The sequence below is a fragment of the Labrus bergylta genome, chromosome 2 (genome assembly GCF_963930695.1).
Source record: "Labrus bergylta chromosome 2, fLabBer1.1, whole genome shotgun sequence".
NCBI classification, from domain to species: domain Eukaryota; kingdom Metazoa; phylum Chordata; class Actinopteri; order Labriformes; family Labridae; genus Labrus; species Labrus bergylta.
In genome coordinates, this window is record NC_089196.1 from 23,338,356 (window position 1) to 23,362,715 (window position 24,360).

At 40.3% G+C, this 24,360-nt stretch overlaps 1 protein-coding gene across 2 annotated transcripts; it reads right to left on the reverse strand.

Moving 5' to 3' along the window:
* Nucleotides 1-3,069: 3,069 nt before the first annotated feature.
* LOC109994228 (homeobox protein orthopedia B) lies at nt 3,070-7,566 on the reverse strand. Of its 2 annotated transcripts, none has more exons than XM_020647473.3 (3): nt 7,409-7,566; nt 6,688-7,079; nt 3,070-4,215 (listed from the first exon to the last, which is right to left on the reverse strand). In XM_020647473.3, exons 1-3 carry the CDS (start codon nt 7,443-7,445, stop codon nt 3,715-3,717), a joined length of 930 nt encoding a protein of 309 aa, XP_020503129.1. In that variant the 5' UTR covers nt 7,446-7,566; the 3' UTR covers nt 3,070-3,714. The 2 variants fall into 2 exon arrangements, with proteins under 2 accessions (XP_020503129.1, XP_020503128.1); XM_020647472.3 differs by having other exon boundaries at nt 7,370-7,563.
* Nucleotides 7,567-24,360: the final 16,794 nt, after the last annotated feature.

The following is a 24,360-nucleotide window of genomic DNA, read 5'->3' on the forward strand; positions in this document are numbered from 1 at the left end:
TAATGTGATTTCACATCTGTTACTGCAGGCCAGGACACACTATAGTCAGCACAGGGCCTGAATCTGGAGGGCTGAGCCACACATAGAGATACACTTATGAGAACAACACACACACACACACACACACACACACACACACACACACACACACACTCAGAGGCTGCCACCGCTGCAGCTCCAGCCTGGATGGGTGGAGCTGCAGTCAGTTTGGCTGAACGTTTGATCAACTGTTGTCATGCAATATTGTGTAATTACATGCCTGGGCAGGGTAGGTGTGCAGCCTGCATTCAGTCTGCAAACATGATGGGCTAGGACAGAGCTGGGTGGGTGATGTGGAGGCAAATATAAAGTTTATGAAAAATTAGGGACCATCATTAAGTAATAAGTCATTAAAGCAAGAATAATTATATATCGCTTTTTGCCCTCTAATCCTGAACATTTCTGTCAAATGTAGGGAAAGTTCTGCTGTTGAATCCAAAAGTAAGGTGGGTTACACAACAACAAGTCTAAACACTATACATAAACTTTAATATTAAGTCATTTAATGAAAAAAAGATTATATATTAATAACCTAAGTTTTTCCTTCCTTGATTTGCTGTAATTGGGCTTATTCCAGTTTGTTAAACAACACAACATCCCCTGCTCAGAGTCAATGTGTGAATGTAACCACAGTGTGATCATAGTGTATGTACACACACACACACACACACACACACACACGAACACACACACACACACAAAATGGGGAAAGCACATAGAGGAATAAATGTTTTTTTCAGGGTCTTGACTTGTGTTGGTATTTTCAATAATTCGCTAAATCACTGCAAACAAATGTACGTTAATAGAAAAGGTGGGAACCAACTGTTTAATATGGGAAAGTAATATACTTTTGTTAATTATGATTAATCCTTTGTTTAACCCCCCTGCATTGTTACAGAAAGTCCAATTAGAAGTTTACAGGCACTGGGACTGCTTATGGTAATGCCATATCTCATCAATTAGCGTCCCGTGACCGTAAATTGGCCTCAGCGCTGACAGCGAGATGAGGTTAACACACTGAGTAATCTGAGCTGCTGTGATTTCAGGCTACAGTTGACACTTATAATCTTTGACACACACAGTGAGGTCCTCTCACTTTCATAATGGAAAATTTGTATTTGCTTCTGGGGGAGCTGAGTTTACAGACATTACCTCTCACATGAGCATAATTTAAATTAAAGTAACCACAACAAGGTTTTTCTTATTAAGGAACTGATGGACAAGTAATGAGAGATTATGAATAAATGTCAAATGATCAAAAGGTAAAAAAAAACAACAACTTCTAAATAATTTGTATTTTTAATCTTTGTATGTGATGCCTGTACACTACACAAGCTTCTTAACGATAACAAAAGAACAATGATAATATGTCAGTTTACCAACTTCAGGAAAAACTATGTGTCAGTTTGGATTCATAATTGTATTTCTTTTCGATTACTTTAAAAACACATGACTGATTGACGTGAAAACTTTTTGTTTTACAGACACCACAGCCAATTGAAATGCCAATACAGAAATATGGTGAATAGAACTTCAGCATTAGTTTATACATTTTACCCGATGGTTCCTTTAAATGGGCAAAGGCATAAATCAGTGGTCTACATGGTTAATCACTGATTTATTTAATTCATATTGTGATTATTGCTTGTGCTCATCACATTGTTGGGATGCTGACTGATTAGTGCCAGAAAGCTGCATCAACAAACAGATTTTTTTGTCCTATGAGAGGACGATAGGTCTATTCTTCATCATATCTTGCTAAGTGTATTACTCTTTTACATTTTTGGGAAATTAATGTAATAAAAATGCAGGGGTGTGTTTGCAAGTAAAATTGTTTGTGTGAATATGTCATAATCGCAGAAGTACACTGGACGAAGAATAAAGCAGAAGAGCATATTTTATAAAAATGGACCAAAGAATCATCAGTAACTTGACTTAAATTTGAAGATAGACTCATTAGATTACTTTAATGTTGTAGCTAATGTGGATGTCCTGTTTTTCATAAGTAGAAAAAGCCTTTTGGCATTTTAGCAACCTCCAATGAGGGCTTACCTGCAGAGGCTAATGTCTACAGACTAAATACCCATCAATAGACTGGCATCCATAGTCTATTGATAAGGTTATTTATAGGCTAAACAGTCCTTCGCGCACAAGGAAGCCTTGCATTTTCATCTCCTCTGGCAAAAGCAAAGTACATATCCCAACAAGTTTATTTCTAAACTAATCATCAATGTAATTTCTGCTTCAGCAGGTGGCCTAAGTAATAAGATTATAGCAACCAACCTTAGCCTTAAAATCACAGCTGGAGAAACAGGTATATTGGCTACTGTAGACATGGACTCACATCACAGGCCTGTGATCCCTCCTGTTCAGTCACAGTCCATCCAGTCCTCTCAGTGGGATGACCGTCATGGTTAAAATCAGTGACCGTCACATCTCAGCACTGACATCTTTAGCGCTGCTGTCGGCCACCATGAGAGCAGTTACACCCAGAAGCCCTTTAGCCCTGTCACCTCACTCACTGAGGAAATTCATTTGTTAATATATATGTAGGTCACTGAGAAAAAAAACGATTTGCCAATCTACTATACTAATGTGGGAAAAACACACCTTAAACTGAATTAGCAGCTGAATTGCTATAAAAAGCTCGGTAAAAATAAAATGTTGTAAAAAAAATACAACAACAAAAAAAAAACATTTTTTTTCCTATTTTGTTACTTTCCTATTTACCCAGGAATATTGGAATCACAACAAGAAATAAAATACCATCAACCACCCATTGCAAGGGTAGGTCAACAATAGTGTTATCAAAGTGCCGATAGAAACAAAAATGGTCATTATTAAGTTTAACAGAATCATGAATCATTCTTGTGTTGACATTCTTGAAAATTACTTTTATTTGTTTGTTCATTTGAAATCGTTACAAACCCGTCAATGTGGTGCATTTTGATGTAAGATCAAACATTTAAGAAATGTGTAAGGAATAGCACATACAATAAGTTAAAACATGTCACAAAAAAGACCAGTGGGTACATAGCAAGAATGTTTTATCTACACAAAACATCCTAAAACAGAGTAGGCCTACTGAGAGATCATTGTTTATTTTTTTCCCTTTAGATTTGATGCAGACGAGAGAGAGAGAGAGCTCGTCTAAAAGAGCCTCTTCAATCTGAGTGGGCACCATTGACTCTCGAAGTCATTCAAGCGTTTTAATCCACGTGCACAGTGCATGCCTGAGACCCACTTCAATAGGCCCACTACAGTGTGGTGCGCGTGTGGCAGGCTGTATACCCCATCTTTATAAATAACCGTTTGACATAACACAACTTCACCTGAACACAATAACATGTGTGCGTAAAGACGCACTCAGTGAAAACGTAAATACGACGATTGTTTGGCTCTCAGTAATTAGGGCCTATAGTCTAAAGATCATTACAATAGTATTCATCATCAATAGTTGATAAAATCCTTTGAATTAACAAGATAAATTACCCCAAACCCAAGTTATGTTCCCCATTTGTCCATCAGTGTTGTCCTTTCAAGACGAAGTCACACACTCTCCATGTTCTCATATTTCGGGCCTGATTGGCTCGTTCGTTTTGATCTAAATAGCGGGAATAAAAACAGAAAGACGAGGGACTTTGTAGGAGGGTTGGAGATATTTTTGAGAAGTCACTAAGTAAAACTCATGGACACTGTGTGCTCCAGCGCTTTGCGCCGCAGTGAAGCGATGCTTGTCCCTCTCCACATGTCACTGTCCGGGGAGCTACACAGCTGCGGGGAACCCGATACGTTCGTGGGGCCGGAGAGCGAGGCCGACATTCCTGGGAAATGCGACTGGTAGAGATGGGACTGCAGGCCGGGGCCGTTGGAGGACAGGCCGTTGGAGAGACCCATGGAGTTTGGCGGGCCCGGACCCAGGCTGCACTGTGACAGGGACTGTGGCATGCCCGGCTGACGGCCCAGGGCCGGAGGGAGCTGCAGCTGTGATACACCCGGCATCCCCGTGGCCCAGCGAGAGTCGTTGGCGTGGAAGGAGCACAGGCTGTTCTCCATGGCGGCCGCGGCAGAGAACTGAGGCAGGCCCGGGGTGGGGAGCAGTGTCCCCGGTGAGCGGAAAACATTGGTGGTCTTCTTCCTTTTCTTCCACTTAGCGCGTCTGTTCTGGAACCAAACCTGCGAGCAGAAAGACAGAGCTGTGAGCCATCAGGATGATACAACGAGGGGACACATATCTTTAGCAATATGAGTTCGAATAGCACTTTGATAGTGTTAGTCAGCAGCATATCGCTGCAGTTCTGAACAATGGGAAAACTACAATAACCATTGTATTTTTAGTACAATCGCGCCGTATTCCATCAGACCTCAGAGCTCCAATACGGCCTATAGTATACAAAACACAGAAGGAAACACACATTCGGTTGGCTCGGAATTACAAATTTAGCTTCGAGGACTAATTGAATCTGATGTATTGTTTTTCCTCAAAAAAGGATTCTATTTTTGCGATGGATCCTGTGATCTAACCTGTGTGACCACTGTTGAACATTGAGACAAAAATAAGAATTAGCGTTAACCTTCTAAACCTTGCGGAACTGGCCCAAGGACCTCATGAAAATATAGTCTTCAAATTACCACCAGACTGAGAGTGGGGAAGTATGAAACATTGTCTAATGGATGTTTAATTCCTATAAAAGCACATTACTTTAGACCTTATGCCAACGAAAATACTCATACATGATTTGTCTTTATGTGCGTCAAAATAAAAAAGATAATTATCAACAAAAAGAGTCGTTATCCTATTAGTAGGCATTTTGTGGAAAATTATGTACACGGCTCTTGTAAATACAGAAAGCCACCTCAGGGCTTTAATTTCTGGCAGTTTCGCAGGTGTGGGCAAACAAAAATGTGTCCCTTCCAACACATTATTTACAAACAGATTAATTGAAAATTGGATTAAGTATTTACTGGGCTTTAACACAAACGTGTTATACAGTACACAATACGTGAAACGTAACCCACCTATCCACACGCACGCTTGCGAATCATAAACAAACTAGCCCACGTCCACACTGTTTAAGGGCACGCTGTTGGTCTTTCTGAAGATTTCATCATCTTCGGCCGTGATTAATGCGCGCGCGAGGCCGTGAGCCAATGCCTCCGTATTAAAAGTGAAACCTCGCTCTCATTCCGCTCAGCCATCCGTGAAACGTCGCCCAAACCCATTACACTCGAGGGGAAAGAAAATGCAATTTCTCATTCCATTAAAAAAAGTACGATATATTCTTGAGTCCTATTAAGACGTCGCTGATGGAGCATTTTAGAAATAGAGAGGTTGTGGAGGCACGCACGCGGGCAAACACGCCCACTGAAGGCTGCACCTGCACGTGCCTGCACTAATGTTTACAAACAGCGAGCGCGAGCCGAGCTGCACTGAGCGGTTAGCTGCTGCACGAGATAGAATAAAGGATTGATTATTAAGGTGACTAATGATGAAACTGCTTTTTATTGCTTTCACTGGGCTCATTTACATGAATTTCACATCACTGCTTAATAACCCGTTCACTGTTCTAAATAAGACTGAAATTGGTGGATAATGTGTTTGGTTTATTAGAGCCTGTTATGTTCAATAATACCATGTTGTAATTGTTTCACATCGTTTTTGTTCAAAAAGATTTCATTATCAATTTTTCTTTTTTTTTACTAAAATGGTAAATAAAAAATCAGTGATCAATACATTCTCATCTTAATAATTGGGTTAAATGGGTGCCATAATTTGTAAACGTACTTTACAGATGCACTCTGTAACTTTTAGGAATTATTTCAGCCAGTGTTACACCATTTTAATTAGTTTTGTTTACAAAAAAACCGTAAAAGAATATAATTGTGGATGACACCTATGTGATTTAAAACAACTGCAGAAACAAATGGAAAAATAGCTTTTAAAAAAAAGAAAAACAAAGAGAAATTAAGAATTTTTACAAACATTAGTACATTACTGGAATGGGCAGTCACTGCAGGCTGCGTTTTAAATGCTGACTAAATAATGTTTAAGCCACCTGAATATTTAGAACTATTGTGAGCCCTTGTTTCCTGATCGCTCTTCATAGGTGAGAAGTGTTTCAGAACCTTGGACAGAGCACTTTGCACCGCTCCTTAAAACTCATATTGCTTACCATCAAGAAATGTTATATGACGAAATTAATGTTTTGCAATACACCAATGGAATAATTATAACAAGGCTAGTTTTGTGTGTGTGTGTGTGTGTGTGTGTGTGTTTTCCCCACGAAGATGTTTTTTCATGCGAGGTTTCTTGTTCAAGATACAGATCTGTTTCTACATGTACAAATAAGATATTATGAAGTTATTCTTGCACTTTGAACTTGACGTTTCGTGTCCAAGCATTTGCACAAATGCAGAACATCTAATGGCCAAATATTTGACCAACAACCTTAACGCGAAAAACAACTATACTACTACTACTATTTCCTAAACTGAATCTATTTTGCTCAATCCCTTCCAGTTGGATTTAAACAATTATATTTAAGACATTTTAATGATGCTGAAAACCCACAAGATCAAATCTGGACTATAGCCACACCCTGCCGGTGTTTCATCCTCTAATATGATCCACACAGAACGTGAGTTTACCTGAACTCTGGACTCGGTTAGTCCGATCCTCAGCGCCAGCTCCTCCCTCATGAAGATATCAGGATAGTGGGTTTTGGCGAAGCTGCGCTCCAGCTCGTTGAGCTGCGCCGGAGTGAAGCGCGTCCTGTGCCGCTTCTGTTTCTGCTGGCTAGAGGTCTGGCTGGAGCTCTGCTGCGGCTGCTGCTGCTTCTCCGTCTCTTTCCCGTTCACCGGCATGCCGCCAGAGTTCGATCCCACAGAGGAGATGTCTTCTCCCGGCAGCATAGTGGTGCCCTCCACAGAGTCTGAACCAGGGGCCATGTCTCCCGGATGCCCCTGGTCCTGCACCCCTCCACCTAGCCGGCACTTGAGAGCTTCTCTGTGTCCGAGTAACTCTGCAGCATCCTTCATCCCTGAGAGGACGAGGAAGAGAGTGAATACATGGAGAATCTAAACGCACAGTATCTTTAAATGAGGGTTACATGATATAACTTTGTTGCTTCATGACAAACAGATCCATTCAAATAAAACGAATAAAGTCAATGCAGCTTGAGACGTAAATCTTTGCTGTCAAATCATTCCGGATAAATTAAGATTATTAAAGAATAGCTGCTAGAAACAATAAACCATTTAGCTGTAAACACAATTAAGCACACAGTCTATTTATCATTGTACAATGTGAAATAAGAAGTTGAAGTCTTACACTGGAGTTTAGGGCCGGAGTTTAGTGACGATAACTCACCGAGCCGAGCATCCAGGAGGTCGGCGTGAGAGAGCATGGCGTACCGCTCCAGGGCGAACAGCGCTCCAAAAAAATCCCACAACTTTGGGGCAATTTAAAAAGTATATATCGTCTAAATGAACGAAAATTCGGTTTGTGGTTAAAAAAAGGAGGTCCCTTGCATTATAATGTCCTTTAGAGCGACGGGGAGGTGCTTATTAGTTGAAAGAACCCGTGAGCTTCCTCAAATAAGAGCCAATCAGAACGGGAGCCTGGAAATGTCAGCGACGTGACTCCCCCCTCTTTTTTTTTTTTTCCTCAACTCTTTTACGCAAGCACCTATAGCATGCGCGCGCAGACCCATACGCGCACGGAAACACTACAATTCAATTCAATCCTGTGCCATTCAGTCCTCTGATTTATTAGCTTTTCATGCTTAAATTATTCCACGTTAAACACCTTAATGTGTTTGTTTAAACTCGTATATGTATTGGCGCTATGACAACAAGACTGCTGTTTGGAGATGGATATACTTGTAAAATACTGCAGGTCGTGCACAGGATTGTTTTGTTTTTTGTGAGAGAGATATAGGAGTTTACAAATATTTCAGTCAGAAAATGTATTTCCATTAAGTAAACAAGCATGTCAAAATCTCAATTCTCAAACCACTGGTCTGTGTCAATGAGCCTGTTTACAAAGATTAACCAGAAAAGGAGAATTCATTTCCCAAATTAACCAAAAGAAAATAACATTAAGACGAATTTCAAGATAATAACCTTAAATTAATATTGCATTTCTTAACTATTGGAAACGAAGCAGACTGTGTGAAGTCTGCTCGGATCACAGTGTGGACTTAAGTCATAAAAGAAAAGAAATGTTGTAGATGAAGAACCCTTCCAGGACCCCTGAGCCCATCTTCCCTCCCGTCCTTGGATCACAAACAAAACGAATATCGCTCCCATTCCCCCCTGGCAGGTGATTTGTGGAGACAAATGGAGGAAATAAATAAATAAACGAGTACAGATGGATTTAAGCTGTGTTAGTGATCGGCCGCTTTAACTTCCATCGACTTTTCATCAAGGAGCGTGCAATTAAAGGTATTTAGGCCTGTTTGGCTCCCACAAAATCAGACGTGGTGGACCCTAAACGATTGTGCCCCTCTAGCAGAGGTCCATAAGTAGGTCTATTATACAATTAACAGGACAGCCATTGATCTACTCCTCCAGACAGTGCTGGTTAGAGGAGGCTTTTGGCAGATGTCAGGGTGAGTCCGCTGAATAGACCACCGCCTGGGACTAAATGGGTTTCTCTGCAGCCGCACAAAGAAGGCGTCCGAGCGAGGACTCCTCTCTCCTCCTCCTCTTCCTTCTGCAGCTCATCTTTTATGCTCCTCTACCGGGACATGGGGAAGTAAAGCCTACATGTGGCACAGCGTGAAAACCCAAGGAAATGGACCGGAGCATGGTCCACTGAGAGGAGGGAAGCTGGGAGCAGGCAGCGAAAGGTTCAGGGGAAGAAATCAGCAGCAGCAGAGTGTGGACTTGTTTGGTTCAGAAGTGAAAAGTAAGAGGGAGGAGAGGGGGAGTCTGTGTTGGGAGATGTAAAGGCCAAGTCTGCTTTTGTGAAGAGCTTTTAGCCTGAAGAGATAACACGGTCGGTATGCTCCAGAAGTTGTTGGATATCCAGTTTATGCAAGCATTAACAGAAGTGGTGAAATTACATAATTTTGATATAGCCATAGAAAGTACAAGTTTTTATTTTATTTTGCTTCGATATAAATTATTGTTCCACAAAATGTACATATGGATATTTGTTATACTTTTAAAATAAATGTAATAATCTGAAATCAACAATTAGGCCAATATTGTTTTAAATTACTTTAATTCCAATCCAGGTTTATTTAACACCTTCAGCTAGTTTATGTGATGCTGATTGTAAATGGTCGTATTTTTTGCTTTTTAAAAATAATAAAAGAGCATGCATAATACCATGCAACTTCTTTTTGGATGAATTTCGTAACCATTACTGTTTTGTTTGTTTGTTACAAAATATCAATGATGTAGCCTATAATATAAATATTGTAATAATCTTGTGTTCTTAATAAGTTTAATTTTTTTTTTTTATCTCTGTCGTATTTCAATAAATTCATATTTATTTCATTTGAAATTTTATTTTTCTGAAGAAATACATTTTTCTCCAGAAAAAAAAATCTTCCACATTTGTTTATTTACAGCAAAATCATAAGCAAAAAAAATAATTTGGATTAGTTTCATTATTAGTCGCTCAGTGCAGTTAAAATTGCTTATATGTAGGCCTATTTGTATATTTGGACTTCATATTTACATGAGATAAGGGATGTTTTAAAATCCAACCTCTATAGTTGTCTAGTACAGCTCTCATGATCAATATTGATATTGTGTTGTGTTGCAGTGCAAACAGTCTGATAGCAGATCTCCCCTCAGCTGTCCGCTCCTCGTGCTCTAACTTATCTCTGTAATAAGAGGAACCCACATGAAATGGGTCTATGTCTCACTCAGCCTCCCTAACTGGACCGCATCAATCTTCCCGCAGTGAAAACACACTCACACACAATCCTCGCGGGTTAATGCGGCGCATCTGAGTGCGGAACGGCTGTTTACACGCGAGGAGACACTTTTAATGGAAGCGCACCAAAAACAAATGCAATTTTGTAGAGCAATTTCAGAGATCAAGAATTCCGTGTCCGCCCTCTCCGCGCTTTTTTAGCAATCAAAGTGCGTTAAATCCATTGCTCATATGTGGGCCTTTGCAGAACAGGTTAAAATAACACAAAAGACAACAGGCACGTGAAGGAATAAGATCTCTTACAGCACAAACACATGGTAACAGGGGGCAGCAGGAGAATTGCTTCTTTCTTATGTTCCAGGCCTACTGCAGCGCTTAGTAGGCATCTACATCACTCAGTTAGAAATCTTAAAAGGAAATCGATTTTCCAATGTGCACAAGCGGCTCTCTAACAGAATCACGTGTGATTTTGGGCAGCTGGTTTGATGACAGGAGGAGGAATAAGAAGCAGGTTCATCAGTGTGCTGTATCCGAGCAGGATAGATGCAGAGAGGAGAGCCACAGGCAGGCAAACCCATTACAGGCTCCCCTCTCCGGACACCCAGCTCTGCTGCACCATCCGGCGCATCTCATGCCCCAATTAGAGCCTCTGCCCTTCTCGTGCTCTCCGCCTGCTCTCCGTTACCGCGTGATCTGCAGCACGGAGCGGTAATCACGGCTTTCAAATAAAATAATCAGCAAAGAAGAGCCATTTCCTTAATGAGGAGGAAGAGGCGTGTGTCACGGAGGGTGTGGAGAGAGAGAGAGAGAGAGAGAGAGAGAGAACGTGTGTGTGTGTGTGTGTGTGTGTGTGTGTGTGTGTGTGTGTGTGTGTGTGTGTGTGTGCGTGCGTTAGGTGGTGGATGGGAGGTTATTAAAAAAGCAACGAAAGTCACAATAGGTGTCATTATCAGAGTGGTGTTCAGAGTCTCAGCAGCATGAAAACGTCTCATTACTGCTGCTGTTAATATTGACCCCACGCTCAGGTGTGCTGTGTTCAGGATGCTCGTTTCACTTGTAATCAAGAGAAACAGAACGTGGGAACTACCTCTGCTTAAAAATAGAGGTATAAGAGGTTCATCAACTGTAAGATCAGTATCTTGTGTCAATCAAAAGGAAAATAAAATTAAGAAGAAAAAGAAAAGAACATTTCTTCATGAAGAAGAAAAAAACACAGCATAATAGCTTCAATGGGTTGACTTGTTAACTTTTAAAAACTAATTCTGTTTGTTGGTTCTATCAATCAAACTTACTGAGAGTTAAAGAAATGTCTGAAAGTGTCACACTGCAGCTCATTGCCTCTTTGAACTTTTTACTACATTGTTATTCATGTCCTGGTGGTTCAATACCCAATAAAAATACACATCCTTTCCTGGTAACAAAGAGGCCATAAATATTGACTGTTTCGCTGAAATTCTTAGTCCATTATGTGACTTCATTGCTGATTAGCCACCTAATTGATTTAAAGGTGGAAGCTATAAACATCTCACAAAGACAACAAACGGCCTGGCACTGCTGATGCAGAATGAAAATATGCACACAAGACATGTATGTGCCAATATACCAACATAACTCTTAAATGCAACTCGGCTTCCTTTAGAGTTCACAGGAAGGACTGCCCTTATCTGTACAGATGTGTTTATTGTTGACCTTGACCTTTTATTATTCAGAATGTGACTTCTAGGTACAGCTGTGGTTGTTTGTCGTCTGGCTTAGGCTTGTCTCATGTTTGGATGTTTTGCGACATGCATGAGTGTTTTTGTTAAGGGTGGGTGGGGGGAAGAAAATAAAAATATTTCCCTGTACAGTAAAAGCTATTTTCTGTTATTATCTTTCAATAAAAAGACCTTTGAAAGAAGATATGTATGTGCCCATATCATATATGCATATTTACAGATATTTTTTGGAATATCAGCCAATATATATGGTGCCAAAACAACTTTTTAAAAATTCCCCAGGTGTGGTTTAACTCTATAGTGATTTACTGATTGACACATTTGCACATCGACTAAAATGAATAAAATGCCGACGATCCATAAAAGCAAAGTGATCAGTTTGAAATCAGTGTTGTTTTCCCATCTGTCTGAAAAGTGGACGTTTTGGAAATCGAAGGGTTTAAGGCCAGCAGCAAAACAAATCTTCTTTGAAATGTGTTTTGACAGCTTATTGTCTGAGAGGTTTGCAGCACAACTCGGCTAAAACAGTGATTCCACCGGATCATGAGCCCTGTGTGTTCTCATTATTTCCCACCACCGGCAGCATCACTGTAAAGGTGTTCTACTTGAATGTGCCTTTTTTCTGCGTGTTAATTCAATTTCCATGCATATATACCCTGAATTATTTAATTAATCCTATCCTAACTTAACTGAAGAAATATGTTTTACTTAAAAGGTTATTGTATTAAGCCTGTTAATCTTTTGTATTCGCAGCCTGACCTCAGTCATTACGTCTCCTCCATGCAGCCGTCTGAGGATCTAATTCCTTCTCCTCCCTGACACCTTGACTTTCCCTCCAGTTCTGCTCCAGCTATTAGAATATGTTCTTTCTTAAGTCCGGTCATTAGTTAGCTCCATTACTGTGGCTCCATCATTAGGAAGCTTAATGCATCATTGAAGGTAATGGGTGCCTTACATTACAGGTGCCAGCTAGCTTCACAACCACTGAAAGACTCTGCACACTGAAAAAAAAATCTAGTTATTTTGTCATGTAAGAAAAAAACATCTGATGGTTGATTGTTGAATGGCATGGGCTAGCCAATTATCAGATGGGTTATTAAATGTTTTATAGACTATTTTATCTACATAAAAATACCTCAGAAGAAAGAATATATCGCCTGTATTTGAAAACTAAGAGTTTTATTAGCCTGTGCATTTTCTAATCTGTAAATATTCAGACAGAATATATATTCTTACTCTAACATACACACATAAACATAGTAGGCTATATATGAACCTCCTGCACACACTCATAATCCTACAACAGCAGACAAAGGGGAGGACTTGGGTCAGTAGTGTCTCTGAGTGGCTTGAAATTAGAAACATGTGCTGGTAATTATCAAACTGCAGCAAAGTCACATCATGCGATTTAATGCCTCAGCAAATTAAAGTAGAAATGGGATCATTCTGTTTGACCTTGATCACTCTGACTCTGCCCAACTTGATGTACCTGATACTTCAAGTGTGTGACTCCCGTGTGATGAGAGGGACACTTCAAAACAAAAACAAAAACCTACAAAACACAAGCGATGAACGATAGTCTCCATAAACACACATTCACTTGTTGTCTTCCTTTGTTTGTCTCGGCACCTGCAGCTCCCTCGTGTTGTCAGTGCGTTACTCACCCAGTTCAGCGAGTCTCTCACTTCACAAATCCCACACTTTCCCATCCATCCATTCTCTCTATCCTCCCCTCCCTGTCTCCTCCTCTCCTCTCCTCTCTCTCCTTCTCTCTCTCTCTCTCTCTCCTTCCTCAACTCTGCCACATTTCTGCTGCTCCTCTGCTAAACACGGCGCTCTACGCCTCCCAAGATTAATTGATCATCAATTTAGCTCTAATTTGGACCAAGTCAGCTGGTAAATGGGGCAGTTTTCCCTGATTGTTAGTGAAATGTGTGCAAGTACATTGATAAATTTTGATTATTTATCAATTACAACCAAATGAACTAAATCTATTGAATAAATTCCAGCCTGATTGCCATAATAGAGTTTGAAAATATGGCTATTGATAATGATTCCGGCTAATAGTCTTTTTCCGGCCGCGGCTGCCGGCTTGTCGGAGTGACAACACAAAACTCATTTTTCACAGAATCAGCTGAGTGCGCGCGAGGCCGATCTTTCATTAATCAGTCGCATTATGGAGCTGATCCGCCGTAATACGCGACGCTTTCCTCACACACACTCAAACACTTTGTCATATTTTATGTCAATTACCAGTCATTGCGTTGTGTTTCCATCAAGACGTGTTGTAATAGTTAGCATATGCTAAGGTAAAGCTCTCTGTCCCGCCCATTGGAGGATATTGCCTCTGTGTTTTGGGGGGGGGGGGGGGGGGAGACAGAGAGATAGACAGCCCGATGATGAAATGAGGCCCTGCAGGTTCTTAATTTCTTATTTTCCTCCGCTGAGGCGTTTATGGGAAGGGTGGAGCACGAGCTTTTTTAAATGGACCTGCCACCGTGTTTTCCCAAAGTTAATGGAAAAGCAGCTTGCTGGAAAATAGGAGAGGGAAAATTGGAATTAGCTGTAGAGGTTTTCACACACAATAACAAGGGATAACTATGAGAGGAGGGACAAGTTGTTCACACACTCACATGTAAATTAGTGCTGTCATATATATATAGGCTACATAAAAAAAAGTAAATCTTTTTTTTTTTTTTTAATAATTTTATCTGAAAATTGTCACACTACTGCTCACTCTTAAATCTAAATTGCCATTACACAAATCTTGTTAAACGGCGGCATGAAGAATAGTTCCTCAGTGATTTGATCTGAAATCTGTCTAAGTATTGCCCTCTGCAGCCTGACCGCAGGGAGGAAAAAAGGAAGGAGCTGAAATAACTGATATCAGCCTTCCCTTTTTAATCAATGATATAAACCCCTCTGCACCAATCATGGCTGCTGGAAGCGACTTAATGATCAGCATTTAGACCGGGCAGGTAAACCTCCACGCTGCAGAGCTAACACAGGGGCCAAGTGCAGGTGAATTAACCCGGTCCACATCTAATATGCTGGTGTCAGCTCTGGTTAGCTCATGGCTAACTGTGGCCTGTATTGGCAGTGGCATAGCATCTAACATTGTCTCCCTCACATGCCAGTAGGCAGCTATCTATAATCGATGGCCACTTTTAATTGGAAGGCTGTCTGTTTGTGGACAGGCGGGAGAAACACTGGATTCACCGCATGCGCACTTTGGAGAAATAGGCTGGAGGTTCCCAATAATAAGCTAATCAAGGTTTCTGATGTAGCATGACAGCCAATTAGATAATTTTACACGGTGACCCTCAGATAGCTATTTAAAATATAAAAGTCATAAACGCTGCATGTAATTGAAATTTAATGATATAGATTGGAATAAAAAGCAAAGAAGTCCAAATGAAATAATTATTTTTAAAACACTGATACATTCTTTCAAAATTGTTTTTATTTAGGCCTATAGACTAAATAAAACGAGCTAACTAGGCTACACAATAAACTATCATTACACACGAATTTAAATTGAGAGTAGCTTTATAGCACCACAAATATATTTTTGTTGTTGTTTTTGTAAACGCTGCTGTTTAGGATTGCTGCTAACGAAGTTTCGTTGTATCCTTGTATACAATGATAATAAAGATTATATCTATCTATCTATTCATCTATCTATCTATCTATATATCTAGCTATCTATCTATCTATCTATGTAGCTATAGAAACGATTCTCCCAATCATATTCAAACAAAAATGTTTGACTCCACATTTAAAAGTATAGGCTGTTTGTGTTCAAGTAAGCAATGGGGTTGGACAGAAATAGCTTCACTAAACGAAACCAGCCGCTATTTAGCCTAATTTCTACGCAGACTAGCAGGTTAAAGAGGAAAATGTGAATTAATTATTGCGGAGCTGGAACGACCTGCTGGTTCTGGGTTGAAAGGTTTTTCATTCCGTGTCCACGTACTATTCATTATTTCTAAAATGAACTCCACCGGGGAAGGGTTGACTAATGTGCCTAAATGACTTTTCCTTTATCAATTAATTTGAAGGTTCACGGTTATAAAAAAAATATATCACCCAGCACTGTGGCAGCAGAAAACTATACATGTTATTTTGAGTTTGAGTCAACTGTCCTTTCTCATTTCTCCCTCACGGTTGATGATTGCAACACCCAATCCCAAGCCTCCACTCTGCTCGATTTTCCTTTTATTTCTTGTTATTATTAGGCTTGTTTTTTCTTTTTTTTAAAGCAGCGGACTGGCAGCGCTGTGAGGGAGCTGGAAGCAGGAGACGGAGGGCCGCCGGTGGACACGCTGCTTTTGGCGCAGCCTCTAATTGATATTGAGCGAGCTGCTGGTGAGGAGCGCGCGGGGCCACTGCTGGCTAATCTATGCTTTAATCAGCGCGTGTAATGAGAGTGGCGGCACGCGCGCGGAGAAAAGAGACTTACAAGCAACGTCTGTCAGGGTCCGGGGGAAAATATTGGGTCTAATTGTCGTGATTAAAGAAAACCGGAGATGGTGTGGGTGCTGTCCAAGATGCTGAAGATGTGGACTCTTAGGCAGGTAACAGAAACGTGGACCTTATAGGCCACTATAGTCAAAAAAACGCACCCTCTTTAAATCTGGAACATTGCAAGTGTTGTGCCAACTGCGCGAGATCCTGAACACAATTCAGGTGAGGTAAGCTAATTAGTGAATGAGACTGCTATTGTAACGGAACAATCCGTTCCGAGGTGAGAGGAGGAGAAGGAGGGACGGGGAGGTGGAGAGGCAGAAGGAAGGCTGCAGACTGAATAGCAAGCGGAACATTAGTGGAGGTGTGTGTGGGAACACTGTCAGGCAATTAACAGGGCATTAGAGATGAAACACACACACACACACACACACACACACACACACACACACACACACACACACTGCAAGTATGGCCATATAAAACCTTGTAAACTGTTGTGTGATTTACAGCAGAATTCTTGTGAAACCAAGCTGTGTCTGAGGTGTAGATTCAATGCTAGTTTAGCGGGTTAGAATAGTATTCATGTTACACAACCATTACATTTTGCAAATGTGCCTAAAATGAATTTAAAAAAAAAACATCCTTAAGACTAATACCAAACTTTCAAATGAATGTTTCAAAAAGTAAGGGAGAATTTGGGTTCCGATGCGTGTCATAGCACGGATGAGAAAGAGAGAGAGAGAGAGAGAGAGAGAGAGAGAGAGAGAGAGAGAGAGAGAGAGAGAGCGCATCCGAGCGCCATTTTACGCACAGCCCCAGAGCAAAGCTGTCTGACAGTCTGCCTGCGGCTGAGATTAGCCTCATCTATCCGGTGTCAGTGACGCTCGTGTCCACAAAATCACAGCATAAACGGGTCTGACTGAGGTGTGAGGGAGAGAGAGTAAGAGACACAGAAAGAGAGAGGGAGAGAGGTCAACTGACTCCTCATACAAACAGACTGAAATAGACTATGGGGCTGTGGGAATGTGAGGGGAGGGGAGGGATGGGAAAGAAATAGAGCACACCCCTCTTTTTTTGTTTTCCGGTCGGGTCCACTTCCTATCCCGGGTTCTAACACTTTGTCCTCCCATCAATCACCTCCACATGAATCTTCTTCTTTGTAATAATACACCTTTTCATGTGAGCAGAGCTTTCTGAGGGTGTTTTTAGCACTGCAAAACTGAAGGGGGATTTCCCCACAAACAAAATGAGATGTCCACCAGTCCACCAAAGTGACAACTTCTCTCACAAAGTGATTGATAGCACAAACATGGAGAGAAATCACGGCACTTTTTAAAGGTTGAGAGGCTCTTGGAATCACTGGCTGACAAAATGATTACATCTGCTCAAGGTGGATTCTCTTAATTTAGGAGAAAATACTAATGTGCCCTCGATTCTGCCGTTCATGTTATCAATTAGATCGTGTTTGAATCTATTTTAACTTCAATCAGTTCAGGGGGAAAACTGGAGAATATTAAATGAGTTGTTAGTAAATGAAGAAATGTGTGGAAAACAGGGGTTGTAGGTTAATCCATGTTTTGTGAAATGAATAATAAAAATAACAATCTTTTCCATCCAACCTATATTGTCTTATTATTTAATAATTCAGGACCTGCTAGGATAAAACGTTTTATTTTTCTGTAGATCCCATTTAACTTTTTAGATAAATTGGAATACAAACACTAGCATTTGTTTTTGTAACTCTGCTCCCCATCTGCAAAAATGTCCGGTAGGACAGAGAAATGGAGATATCAGGAGCGCTCGTATTTATGAGCCTTTCTGACAAATAGGCGCAGTTACGCTCCGCCGGCGCACTGCCTGTTTACATAGAGCAGCTCCATTCCAGCGCGAGGCGTTTATGGACCGTGTATGTGCGCGTGTATCGATGCGCGTGGGCCTGAGAGAACTAGAGAGAGCGTGTGTGTGTGTGCGTGTGTGTGTGTGTGTGTGTGTGTGTGTGTGTGTGTGTGTGTGTGTGTGTGTGTGTGTGTGTCGTCCACACACAGAGGGCCTAGTGACCTTGGAGAGGGTCACCTGTGAGGGGGAGGAAGAGGAGGATGGAGACTGAAGACAAACCTGCAAAAAAGCCGCAGAAGTTTTGAAGGTGACTGTTTGATTTTCTCATCATGCATCTGGAAATACCAGCGTCCTGTGTACACTCTGCCTGTGCTGGGCTCCCCCTCGCGCTCTAACAGCTTATTATAGCTCATATTGGAACGACCCGGAGTTATTTCCTACACAAATAAAGTGCCTTTGAAATAGATTAGAGAAATATGTATGAATTTCTGCTTAATTTATTTGATCATTCCACATTACGAAGCTGCGTAGTGCTCAAATGTGATAACAAGTTTTCAGTTCCTTTCATTATGTAAGAGAAATTAGACCTCGGTTGGGTTTCAGTGGGGCGCAGTGCTCCCTCCAATGAAATGTAATTTGTGAGGAGAATTTGTTGTATCTGTCACAAATATTCCCAATTAGCTGCGTAATTATTTGAGGGTTTCTGCAATTACTGCTTAAAGCGGTAAATTTGAAGCTGTGGCTGCCCCTAATTGGTCCAGATTTGATATTTTGCATATTTGCATAATGAGGAAATTGGGAGGAAATTGTGTTCATCCATTTGTGAAGAATTCTATGAATTTTATGAATCTGAAAGCCATCCCCTTGCGCTCGGTGACTTTACCTCAGCTCCCAGTGGAAGCAGGGTGGAGGGGCGCGCGCGAGGCTGCACGGTCACGTTTCCACGTGAGCTCCAGACGCACTCAGGGTGTACACGAGAGCTTTACAGGAGGAAATGTTGCATAAATGCATGCAATGTAAATACAACATATATCATTTTTTACTTTCATTATTATTTTATTTGTATATCCAGTCAAATCCATAAAAACACAACATTATTACAGTGCTGAAAATATAATTTGTGATGAAAGCTATGTAATGGAATCTGCTTTTTTTTTTTTTTTTTTTACCTCTGTTCACTGATTTATTAAACCTTTGAGGGCCTGGTTATCCTTTTCACTCTCCATCAGTTAACAAACAATATGGCTGTATGAGTTTTATTAAGAAGTCTTTGATTTTGCCATTAGGTTTATATTAGATAATTCATCCAGATTGCTCTGTGAGACTTAATTATGCATTATCACAGTGTGCTGATTGATATTGAGAAAGCTAAGTGTTCTATGTAATTGGTAATAAAGAAGGTAATTTTAGAAATTTGTCCAATCAGTAATGATTATGAGGCTGGGAGTAGGTAATGATGTTAACCATACTTGCCTCTAACACAGTCCACCTCTAGCACATCAGATATTAAATATAATAAAGTAATAAGCTCTACAGAAGAAGGAAATACCAGATTAACACTATAAGTAGAATTTCTAGACTCTAAAGTTAATTTACAAAATGAGTTCAAGAGGCCAACAACACTTCACCTTTGAGGTGTTTCTTGGACACAGTCTATTACATGAAGTCTCCACCTGGTAATAGTGCTGGTGGAGTGTGTGTGCAGTGTGTGTCCTCCTCATGTGAAGGCTTCAGCCCGCAGAGAGCCGTATATCAGACAGCAGTAAAAGAGAGACGCTAAGAGCACTGATGAATGTCTCACAGATAGATGTGTTAAGTGACCTTGGTACATTACACTCTCCTTCAAAGACAGAGCAATGAAGATTAGTACATTCTTATCACGCCATGCAAGTGTGCTATTCTGTGTGTGTGTGTGTGTGTGTGTGTGTGTGTGTGTGTGTGTGGGCCACTTCTCCAAAGTCTTGGTTTTAACAGGACTGATAGCACTTGAGCATAAATGTTACAAAGGGTTTTTGTTTTTTAATGTTCATGTAATTTAATGTGAATGTTAAAATTAGTTAATATCCTACATTGATGGCTGTGATATTTTCTGCTAAAATAGAGAATGTTGGGGACGTTGGTTTTATAAATGACTGAAATAAGTTTTTTCTGATTTAATGCTGTAATCAATGAAGACTTTGCAGCAGCTATGTTTGTTTGCAACTAGCCTTGATCCTAATCTCAGGATAATGTGACAAAATATTACAGGTCTTTTAGGGAGAAAATAAAGCCTCATAAAGTTGGTTGACAAACAGTTGCTGGTTGACCATAAGCAAACATTGATTTACTTCGATGGGGAAAATTTGAATTGAGTCCGTCAGTGGAGACTCTGAATTACTGCCAGTGTTGTTTTATTAAGAGAGGAGAAAGCAAGCCAAAAACAAACACAATCACATTGATATATGAGAAGGAGATCAAACAAAATATCCTTCTTTAATATTCACAGGCAGCTTGTAAAATAGGCTGCATAATAATTTCACCATTTCATGGGATATTAGAGCATAATGACCACAGTCCACCCCTCCACAGGCTACACACACAGACAGAGATACACCTCAACCCCTGGGCAGAGCAGTGTCGGGGCTAATTTATAGGTGAAAATGAAAGGCAAGCTTAATGTAATAGCTCCTTACAGCCACGAGATATTACTCGCACCATCACTCCATGGGCTCGGAAAGAGGAAGATTTGGAAACGAGAAGGAATATAGGAGAGGAGGTCAAGAAAAGAGAGAAAAAAAAGAAAGAGGAGGGGGGAGTATAGAGATTAAACACATCAACACAGGGATTGGAGGGCACACAGCACACATTCTTTTTTTTTCCCAGGGAAAAAACAACAGCAGCCATGAATGTGTTCCCAATGAATCTACAACTACAAGCCTGAACAAATAGAATCACACTCACACACAAACACAGCAGCAACAACAGCACCAGCAGCTGAAACCGGCGTATTCTACTCTTTGAGTTAATGGGAATAAAATACCTCAGTGGATGAGTGCAGATGTGTTTGATACAAATAGTCATTTTCCTATTTGCTGCCTCATTGGGCATGATGAATGATGGAAGTCAGGGAGGCGGTGTGATAAATGGCAGCACCTTGGCTCTACTGCATGGCCTATTGATTCTCCTTCTTTATTACCCCTCCAACCCAGCTGGCTGCTCTGAACCCCCCCCCCCCCCCCACCGCCCCCCTCCTCCCTACTCTCTCCACAACCTATACACACATGCACGACCACGCGCATGCAGTGCTCGCAGAGAAACAAACACACATGTGCATGCAGCCATGTGCTCAGGGGACGCATACACACAAAAACATGCAACACATGCACATATGGAGATACTCGTACACAACGTCGAGTTAATGAGAGGAAGCAAGAAAAAAATAAAGAATGTAAGAAAAAAGTATTAAGATGTTGGAGGACATGTGTGGAGCTGGGTTACATGTAAGCTTCTTTTTTTTTTAGCTCAACTAGAAATCGAACCCCTGAATATAAAAATCTAAATGAGGAAATGAAAACAAAGATGACTCAATTAAAAAGTGTTGGCGAAGGTGATAGCATCTCTCTGAAAATGTTTGCTCCACTATAAATTCCCAGCTGTCAAAGACTGAATAGTTTGATGAGGGATTGGCTCGTGTTTACAGCGCCATCAGTCACACAGACGACGCAGGCAGGATAAATCAGTGATATGACCATCTACTGAGCTCTTCATCATGAGGTAATGAGGGTAATATCCTCCTCTGCACACTAACGCCCGAGCAAATAGACAAACAGACGAGCTGTAGATGCCTTTACTGTCTCTGCTGTGCATATTCAAACACTGCAAAAACTCACACACACTTGTACCTACAAGGAGTGATGTTTGAGGAGCAGTGACGGGTATTTTGAGGTGAGCCAAGAGGACTACTTCCTGTCAGACAGCAGGAAGTGACACAGGTCAGAGGGAGCGAGGTTGGAGAGACGTCTCTATCCTCACTGTCATAAAAATAAAACAGTCTTTTTTTCCCTCCAAAGGCAGAAACAGAGCGATCAAACGGCGATGACCTCTCAGACTTCAATTTACCTGCTGCATCTCCTTGACCTTGACTCACACAGATAATAATTCAGGGTCTTGGGCAGGTGATGAATGGTTTGTGTGCATGTGTGCAAGTGCATGTGCCTGTGTGTGTGTCCAATATATCTAATGCACAAAAGAGAAAACAAATGGAGAGGCAGTGAGCTAGACAAACAGAGGCGAAGCATGTGCACACACACTCATGATAAAGCACAAACATGCTACCACTAATTTGTGTGGCGTTAGCTACTAGATTGTAGCAGAAATTGCTATTTTCCAATTAAGAGCAGCTTTGTTCCACAAGACTGCAGAATAATAGAATCAGTTTTTGGTCGCTGGCCTCATTCAATGTTTGCTTATGTTTTTTTCAACTTTTTAAATAGTCTGATCCCACAGTTGGTGCAGCTGTGGTTCAATTTGGTATGGTTTATGTAGTTTACATGATTAATTAAATCACTTTAGTTGCACTCTCACAAAAGGTTCATTTTATTTATAGTGTGTAAGTTGTTGCAACACAGGGGTTAACCATTTGTCAAGTTTAAATTTAAAAAAGCTTAAAAAATCCACAAGAAGCTGAAAATAAGACTCATGTTTGGGGTTTAAAGGTTGCTAAAAAAATCTTCATGGTAATAATATCTTTATAATTATATGACTGAAATCAATCAATTTTTATTTGTATAGCGTCAACTCATAACAAGTGTTATCTCGAGACACAAAAAGCAGATAAAAGAGAGAGAAGCTCAAGGTGCCAGTTCCCCCGGTAGTCTAAGCCTATAGCAGCATAACTAAGAGCTGGTCTACACCAGCACCAGCCCTAACTATAAGATTTATCAAAAAGGAAAGTTTTAAGTCTATTCTTAAAAATACAGACTGTATGGAAGATGATTCCAGAGCAGAGGAGCCTGATAACTGAAGGCTTTACCTCCCACAGTACATTTAGAGACTGTAGGTACCACTAGCAGGCCTGCACTCTGGGACTGTAATGTTCTCTAAGGATAGTACGGCACTAGTAGCTCCTTAAGATAAGATGGTGCCTGGCCATTTAGCGCTTTGTAGGTGAGAAGAAGGATCTTGAATTCTAATCTAGATTTTATAGGGAGCCAGTGCAGAGAAGCCAACACAGGAGTAATGTGGTCCCTTTTCCTAGTTCTGGTCAGTACACGAGCTGCAGCGTTCTGGACTAGCTGAAGAGTCTTTAGAGACTTACCAGAGCACCCTGACAAAAGAGAATTACAATAATCCAGTCTGGAGGTAACAAATGCGTGAACTAGGTTTTCTGCATCATTTTGCGACAGGATATTCCTGATCTTAGATATATTACGAAGGTGAAAATGGGCTGTTCTTGAAATTTGCCTGATGTGAGAGCTAATGGACATATCTTGATCAAATGCTGCCTGTATATGTTTACCTTCTACATGTTACATTATTGGATTGGTATGTGTCCTCATATAGTGTTATGGGGTTTTATGTGATCAAATGTTGGACATTTTTACTCTGTTGTCCCTAGTTGGGCTTTTGGGTAAACAAGAGTTTGAAATGAACAATAGATGTATACTCTTTATGCAGCTCTTCAGATTCATGCTCTGTATTGAAACAGGTCTAATCTGAACCATACACTGTTGATGGATCTATAGGATTACAGAAAAAATCCACAAGACAAATGTGTTTTATAAGTAAAATCCATATTATAGTGTCATTTTTAATTATGTCATATATGTATTACTATGTTATATATTATGTATTTACTTAGACTAGATTTTAATATTTTATATTAATAATCTAATCTTATCTAATTTAGGACTAAAACAAAATATAGGCATGAAAAACTAGACACTTAAGTAATAATCACATCCCTAAAATGACTGAGTGCACATACTTTGTTACATTCCACCACGAATGATTTTTTTTTAAAGAAAATCCATTTCATTTCAAATCTATATAGAGTTGCAAAATGATTCTGTTTAATAGTTTTTTTTTTTACATTGGCAATCCTTTCTAAACTTCTCCTAATTGATGAGCAAATATTGACCATTGGAAAAGTTGTAACCTCTTGTGACCTTTTCTAAAAGTCTGTCTTTTTAGAAATAACAAAACAGTGAAACACAGAAAGTTAGAATTGCTGATAAATAATATAAATCCATAAATATTTGACCTGATGTCTGTATAGAACCACATGACATTTTAGTAGTTAATTATAACATTTAAAAAGGTTTCAAAAGTATTTGCACTCCAATCTTTTGGTTATATCATGAGGACATGTCTGCAGAGTTCTATGATTCAGTACAATAACACATTTTGTTTCACGCATTTCTGCTAGTT